Source organism: Musca domestica, unplaced genomic scaffold (genome assembly GCF_030504385.1).
Source record: "Musca domestica strain aabys unplaced genomic scaffold, Musca_domestica.polishedcontigs.V.1.1 7, whole genome shotgun sequence".
Taxonomy (NCBI): domain Eukaryota; kingdom Metazoa; phylum Arthropoda; class Insecta; order Diptera; family Muscidae; genus Musca; species Musca domestica.
In genome coordinates this window covers 20,289,345-20,297,902 of record NW_026712383.1, presented here as the reverse complement: position 1 = coordinate 20,297,902, position 8,558 = coordinate 20,289,345, and the positions used below count along the sequence as shown (strand labels likewise).

The 8,558-nt window shown below is 37.8% G+C and overlaps 1 protein-coding gene across 1 annotated transcript; it reads left to right on the top strand.

The window, feature by feature from the left end:
• Positions 1–249: 249 nt before the first annotated feature.
• On the top strand, positions 250–2,269 carry LOC101900552 (GATA zinc finger domain-containing protein 7-like). The gene has a single exon (XM_005183440.3). It carries the CDS (start codon positions 408–410, stop codon positions 2,193–2,195), a length of 1,788 nt encoding a protein of 595 aa, XP_005183497.1. The 5' UTR covers positions 250–407; the 3' UTR covers positions 2,196–2,269.
• Positions 2,270–8,558: the final 6,289 nt, after the last annotated feature.

Below are 8,558 nucleotides of genomic sequence, written 5' to 3'. Positions count from 1 at the left end.
CAGTCAATGCTGATCAATTTCGAACTGATATGAAATACGACAGTGGCAACCACGACCACGGTCAATATTCAACGCACCCAACCAATAAACCAAGGGTTATTACGCCCTGACGCCTGCGCCAGCAGAGCTGCAGCGTTTATTTACAATAAACGCCACACTTTGATGTCGTAACACTTGCCTTGATCGGCAGAGGCAATCTGGCTCGGCACTCAACCTCTCACTTTTGGTTTTCTTGCATTTGCCGGTTACTCTGTGTCCGTTTTCTTTGGACCGTTTATTATTTACAAAGGCATAAATAGTTTTAAAACTTTTCGGAACGGATCAGTTTGCAACCAACTGTTCCCAGTGGACAAGCAGTTCGGGAAATTAACGAAAACGAAATCGGCTCAGTTTCTTGATCGCGAAATATGCGTGGCTTGGTAATATTTTGCGCCGTTTTGGCCGTGCCCATTTTGGCGGCCCAAGATGGATACAAATATCGTGAACCTGCTCCAGTAATAGAAAAGGGGAATCTGCCCACACAGCCAAAACCCTGTACCCATGGGTTTACCGGCTATAATTTTGATGAGGCCACCAAGGCTCTGATAAAGGCCCAAACTCAAGCCAGAATTGTCAACAAGGCCCAGGCCTCAGCAGGAGCCGCAGCAGGTGAACATAATTTGGAAACAGCAGCCAGTGGTTATAGCCAACAGATTGGGGTGGCCAATCAAGTGGCTTCCAGCAGCTTCCAGAGTCAAACAAATAAATTTGTTGCCGGTCAGGGTTACACCCAAGGTGGAGGCGTATCTTCATCGGGACCTTCCGTGAATTACATTCCATTGTCTCCGGTGTCCCATGGTCCACCTCAAAGCCTTCCATTGACACAAATTCCACCACCATTGTCGGCACATGGTCACACAATTTCTTCCGGAGCCGGGACTGGACATAGTCACACAATCTCCTCCGGAGCTGGATCTGGAGTCGGACATAGCCACAGCTTTAGTTCTTCTGCTAGTCAACAACAATTTGTCTCAGGTGCCAATCAACATAGCCAAGGCTATAATTATCAACAGGGCAATGGCGGTGTCCAACAACTACATGGCTCTCAAAGCTTCCCACCACCACAATATAAACCATTGCCTTCTGGACTAACAGCACCAGGATTTATTGGTGGAGCCCAACAATCCTCAAACTTCCTTGGGGGACAACAACAAATCGCTGGACATTATATCACCCAAACCTCGGGCAACTTCAATGGACAACAACATGGTGGTCAGTTTGCTGGACACTCAGCCTCCGGAAACATTGGAAGCAGTCTTGGTTCCCACGCATCCTCAGGAAACTTTGCTGGCGGTCTTGCCACACACTTTGGTGGTCAACAACAATTCTCTGGCTCCCACTCATCCGCTGGAAACTTTGCCGGTGGTCACTCTGCAAGCTTTGGTGGCCAACAACACTTCTCCGCCTCCGGCTCTGATTTATCTGGCAACTTTGTTAGCCATCTTCAAGGTGGTTCAGCTCAAGGCAGTTCCCAACTCCTCTCCACTTTCTCCTCCTCTAACTTGGGAGCCAATGGTCTCAACGGACAATTGGGCAATGTTATACGTGAAACCGTGGCCCAGGCCCCCTTGGATCCCACAGCAGAGAAACACATTTATGTACACATTCCGCCCGAGGACTTGGAAGGTGATCAGCAACAATCTCTAATTGCCCCACAATTTGTGGCACCACCCGCCAAGAAACACTACAAAATTGTGTTCATCAAAGCCCCCACCCACAACACACCAAATTACAGTCAATTGGCTGCCGCTGCAGCACCCAAGGTTGAGGAAAAGACCCTCATTTATGTGCTGACCAAGAAACCCGAAGAACCATCGCTGGAACAAATACAACAACTGACCCAGGACAACTACAAGAGTTCCAAACCCGAAGTGTACTTCATTAAATACAAGACACAAAAGGAAGGCGATGCCGTCCAACAGTACTTGGCCAATTCGAATGGCATTAGTCCCGATCAAATTGATTTCTCAAATTTGATTGATAATAGCGGTAGTGCAGGTGGCATTGACATTAGAGCCGGTGGTCTTAGCAGTGGTGCCAGCAGCAGTAGTAGCACCAGCAGCTTTAGTACCAGTTCGAGCAGTATTTCATCTAGTTCATCCAACCTTGAGTCCGAAGGACCCAAACACGAACTCTATGGTGTTCCATTGCAGTAATTTTATTATTTAATTTATATTTATTATTTATTCTTTTTATATAATTTATTTATAAAATAATTAAATACTTTTTTATACAACGAAAATTTGAGTGAGATTTGATTTTTTTCATTCGTTAGATCGAAACAGAAAAAATGAAATAATTTTCCAAATGGATTATAAATAGCTATTTCTGATTATGATTGAAAAACTAATTCCTTTTAACCGTAAAATATTTCGAATACCCATTGAAAGAGTTGCAATGGAATTGCTGCTCGGCGTAAGCTTTGAAATTTTGTAAGTAGTCAATACCAAGAATCGACTCTTAGCATTTTTTCATTAACAACAAGTAAGCAAAGGCTATAGTTGGGCGAGACCGACCATTTGATACCCTACAACACTAAAATGTTGCTGTGAAGTCTCTGCAGGTCTGTAACCCTTTTGGCTACAATGAAGATTCGCTTAAGAAATAACCCCATATTTGCTACAAAATATTGAACATAATTGCTCCTCTTTTCAAATAATCGTCGGAGATCTGAATTAAATATTTCTCAAAAACATACCACCTCTAAAAATCTTTAATATAATTGTACCTCCCTATTTTCGGTATTTTGGTATTTTAATCGACATCATTCACCGGAATTCGGTACCTAAAGTTCCTAATGCATACTACAGCCTACGACAGAAAATTGTCTATAAAGGTCCTTCGTATAGCCCCCTTATAACGGCACCTCCTGATATCCGGTATTTCGATGATTTTAGGGACAATTTTTTTCAAATTTGGTGTTTGAAGTTCGTAATGGATATTATGGATATTATTTTTTGAAGGTTGCCAAATTTGTTCCAAATATTGGAGGGTATTCATTTTTTATTTGTTTTCCTTTCATACTGATTTTTTTTTTCACTTCATTCTTGAAATAATTTCACATAGACCTGCAAAAGCTCATGTAAAAATTCAATATCTATGGGTCTTAGTTGAAAACTGCAAACTCTAGACAATTTTCATGTTTTTTGTTCATTTAAGGCCATAAATAGTTTGCGAACATCTCCCCAAAACAATAGACCTCTATTCCGGCCCTAACCCACTTTACCCGCTAAATTTGATTCAATGGTCATCCTCATACAAAATTCCGTGTCGATTAGTTTTTATACCCTACACCACATAGTGGTAAGGGTATTATGTCTTTGTGCATTTGTTTGTAACAAGGAGAAGGAAACGAGATAGACCCATAGTTACTTTTGAGAACCTTCATAGAATCACTTTCTGAGTCGATTTATGCATGTCCGTCCGTCTGTCCGTCCGTCCGTCCGTCCGTCTGTCCATGTATTCTTGTGAACAAAATGCAGGTCGCATTTATTATCCGATTGAGATGAAATTTTCCAAACAATATTTTTTTGGCCCAAGGACGAACCCTATTGAAATTGGTGAGAATCGGATCAAATTTAGATATAGCTCCCATATATATATTCATCCGATTTCGGGTTAAATGAGCACCAAATGTCCACTATCAGTCCAAATTACCTGAATTTTGGCACACCCAACCGGGTTCGGCCTAGAAGCAAGTATATCAAATTTGGAGAAAATCGGTTCAGATATAGCTATAGCTCCCATATATATCTTTCATCCGATTTGATCTTTAAGTCCCTCACATTCCTACTATGCACTCCACAACCGTGATATTTGGTACCAGGTATTAGATGGAGCACAGAAATAGCTGTTTTAAATTTTATCGAAATCGGTTCAGATTTGGATATAGCTCCCATATATATCTTCATCCGATTTCGGGTTAATTGACCACCAAATGGCCAATATCAGCCCAAATGGCCCGAATTTTGGCACATGTGACAGAGATTAGCCTTAAAGTAAATACAACAAATTTGGAGAAAATCGGTTCAGATTTGGATATAGCTCCCATATATATCTTCATCCGATTTCGGGTTAATTGTGCATCAAATGGCCAATATCAGCCCAAATGGCATGAATTTTGGCAAATCCGGCCGAAACCAGCCTATAAGCAAGTACACACATTTTAGTAAAAATCGGTTCAGATATAGCTCTAGCTCCATATATATGTTTCATCCGATTTGCTCTTTAAGTCCCTTACATTCGTAATATACTCTTCACAGGAATGATATTTGGTACCAGATATCAGATAAAGCCCAAAAATAGTCGATTTTGATTTTATAAAAATCTGTTCAGATTTGGATATAGTATAGCATAGCATACTCTTCAAAGGACTGATATTTGGTACCAGATATCAGATAAAGCCCAAAAGTAGTCGATTTTAATTTTCTCAAAATCTGTTCAGATTTGGATATAGCACCCATATGTATCTTCATTCGATTTCGAGTTAATTGTGCAACAAATGGCCAATATCAACCGAAATGACATGAATTTTGGCATATCTGGCCAAATTCAGCCTAGAGGCAAGGACACCAATTTTAGTAAAAGTCGTTTCAGATATAGCTATAGCTCCCAAATATATCTTCATCCGATTTCGGATTAAATGTGCAGCAAATGGCTAATATTGGTACATCAAATTTAGTGAAAATCGGTCGGATACAGCTATAGCTCCTATATATACCTTTCATCCGATTTGTACTTTAAGTCCCTCAAATTCGAAAAATGTACGATACAAGAATAATATTTGGTATCAGATGCAGCCAAGAAATATCTTCTTTTTCAGTTTTACAAATATCGGTTCAGATTTGGATATACCTCCTATATATATCTTCATCCAATTTCGTGTTGATTGCGCACCAAATGTCCAATATCAGCCCAAATGTCCTGGGTTTTGGCAAATCTGACGGAATTCAGCGTAGAATCAAATACATCAAACTTGGTGAAAATCGGTTCAGATATAGCTATAGTTCGTAAAATGCACGATAGAATTAGATAGATTTTGATTTTGTACCAAATATCTCATAGAGCTCTGAAATGCTCTGTATAAACCTTTTTACGAGAGCTCTACTAAATATGCATAGTGGTGTAGGGTATCATATAGTCGGCCCCGCCCGACTTTTGAGCTTTCCTTACTGGTTAATTGTGACGTAGTTAGTTAGTCAAATTGAAAAAATCACATGCGATACAAAATATGTCAAAATACCCGCTATATATTGTCCGATGACAATCCGAATCGGTATCGGTATTTTGCGATTATCTCCAAAAACAATAAACTTTTATTATGAACCTAAACCCACCTGCACGCTTGATTTCGTGAGGATTGAATTTTTTTTGTTGCAGAAAAGTTATAGTCTATTTCAACCGCTATTTATAAACATAAAAATTGGTAGGTTTCTGTCCTAAACTATAAACTCTAGCCCTATGCAATTTTCTGAGTCGATTGGTCTATAATTGTGACCTCTCAAGAATTTAATAATTTGGTCATGTAGTGTTATTATATGGACGTCTGTCGTCGTCCGACACACATAGCTAGCCCATATAGGGTTGAAGGGTATAATAAACCGTTTTTTCTTTTTTTTTTAATTTTTACCAAAATTACTACTTTATCCGAATTCGCTGCAAATGTTTTTTTAATGTCACTGTCCAATAAAATTTGTGGAAAATTTCAAGTGGGGTTATTTGTAGTAGATAGTACTCGGCTTATAGATCAAAACCCCATAAAAGTCTTGGGTTCTTAGGTCAAAGTTTTTAAGGTCTTTATACTATCTATACATCTTTATAACCATATCCCCCTTTTCAACGCATGACGTCAGCTAGTTTTGATTTTTCAATAAATCATCATGAATAAAATAAATAAATGTGAAAAATTAAATTAATTGAAACTCACCATTTTGACGGCTAATTGAAACCCATAAGTGTTGCATATTTTTAGGCTTGACTGAAACTAAGTTTGTCTCTTCATACCCTCCTATGTTAACTTTGACATTCCGTTTCGTTTCATCGCAATAACCGTTTGAGATCCAAAAAGTTTATATATAACCTTGACTAGAATACAAACCTATGCTCCGACGGAACATTTTCTATATATGTTTATATGGATATAAATGTTTATAAAATCTCGGGAACTCATAGCTCGTAACGGCATTTGAAACTCGTGATGGTTAATAAACTCGCTGGTAGGAAATTGCCTGTAAGGGCTGAAAGACTTAATTCAGATTTTTCAATGGAGTTGTCTTAACTTTGGTATTTGATGTTCGCAATGGATACAGTTTGTGCCTAATACGCCATGTGTCGATCTACCTATGTATATCCGTTCGTCTGTCCATGTCAATTTGTAATCACTCTACAGGTCGCATTTATAGTCCGATCCTCACTAAATTGAAAATGGAGGTGGGGATAGGGTCAGATTAGAACCCTTTGTTTTTGGTGATGATCACACAATATTTAGGGGTTGAAACGAACTAAGAGAATTTTCCTGATTTTGCATTGCCAAAGGCCACAATTATGAACCAATCGACGCGGAAATTTGAAACTAGATTTCAGGGCCGGACAGAAGCTAAACAATTTGGATGGTAATTGGACAATATTTAGCGGGTAAAATGAACCATAACTTTAAGTCAAAAAATACGAAACCGCGAATATTTTTGATCCCGGCCAAAATGCATAAAAAGGTCACTTTTGACTATTATAGTGAGGCTAATAGCCAAGATATCGGATGTGAAGCAAAATAGGTTCAATATATATGTAAAATAAATAGATTAAGTTATTCTCCAGATTTTCATAATTCCATTCGCACACATTCCATTCGGAATGGTATCTTGCCAAAACAGGATAATTTCGTAAAAAAATGACAGTAAAAAAGTGATTTTTTTTTTGCATTTTTTCAATTTGTTCATACTTCTTATCGCATGCGATTTTTTAAATTTGACTTACAGTTTTGAATTGAACTTTTTTCTACTATTTTTCTCCACCTTGCAAAACTATGTGTTTAGGGTATTATACTGAGGTCGTCTGATACTCACGAAAAATTAAATATTTATATAGATAATTTGCCATCCTTGTAGATCAAGGTCGAGTTCTTATAAAGGTCTCCTAACTTTGTAGGTCTGGCTGGAGTACTTAAAAAGTTCTCCTGCTACCCTTGTTGATCTTGCATGAGTACTCATTAAGTCTTTAGCAGCCGTAGCTTCGCATATCCTTGTAGATTTTGAGTATTTATTATTATTGGCCAGTATAAGCCACTTAATATTATTTTCAATATTTTGATTAAAAAATATTAACAATCAAAATTTTTATATCGCATTCCAAGAAATATTTCCTGGGTGGATTTTTAGTTTACCCAGGAAATGGTGTATTTTGCAATTTATTTCATTGCCTCCACAGAAATATTTCAAAGTGTTTTGTCTGCTCTGCGCGCACACACTCATACACACCTACATGCCTACACACTCTTACTCAGGTAGTTATTACTTTGTTTCTCGATATGTAATTTCCACATGGAGTCAGTCCACAAAGTATTTAGTTGGTTGGTGTTACTTCAAGTGTTTATTAATGTTTCCCTTGGGACCTATTAAACCTATTAAATGGCATCGAGACAATTATTTGGAAATACTAAAAATCACGGTAAAAGTTCATAGAGAATAACAACGACAACGGTAAAATGCTAGATTTAAAGATATGAAAATTGAAAGGCAATATGGAAGGCCGGATGGAAGTTACTTTAATATTTTATTTATTATTTGAAATAAGAAAAGTGTAATCAACAATTTTAAGAAATAAATATTTAAAAAAAATCTATTTTAAAGTAAGAGTGAAATTATTACATATGGTGAGGTTTTTGATCACTCATTTTACTCGGGAATTTGCAATGGATTCTCGCTTGCAGAGAACTACTCGTTGATTTGAGGTGTTCTGGAAGGCTTATGGTAAAAAAGCCTCTAATTAGCTGCAGATTTTAAAAAGATGTAAAGTAAAATCTACTTATCTGGTGTTTAAGAAATTTAAAGGGATTATAGAAGGCTTGATATCTAGGAGTAACTTTATACCCTCCACCACAGTACGGAGGGTGTATTAAGTTTGTCATTCCGTTTGTAACACATCGAAATATACATTTTAGACCCAACAAAGTATATATATTCTTGATCAGCATAAAATTCTATGTCGATTTAGTAATGTCCGTCCGTCTATCCGTCTGTGGAATTCACTCTAGCTTCCGAACGAAATGAAGTGGATTGATAAAATTTTACTCAAATGTATACTATACCTGTAGGACTTTTGGTATTGAAAATGGGCCATGTAAACGTTTTGGTATAGCCACAATATAATGGTACCTCCCGATATTCGGTATTTTGATGATTTTAGCGACATTATTCACCGTAGTTCTTTCAAATTTGGTATTTGAAGTTCGTAATGGATACTACAGCCTATGACAGAAAATTGTCTGTGCAGGTCCACGTCTTCGTATAGCCCCCATAGAACGA

What these genes read in the sequence shown, in the direction of transcription:
- LOC101900552 (XM_005183440.3), top strand. Translation starts at nt 408, where the DNA reads ATGCGTGGCTTGGTAATATTTTGCGCCGTTTTGGCCGTGCCCATTTTG.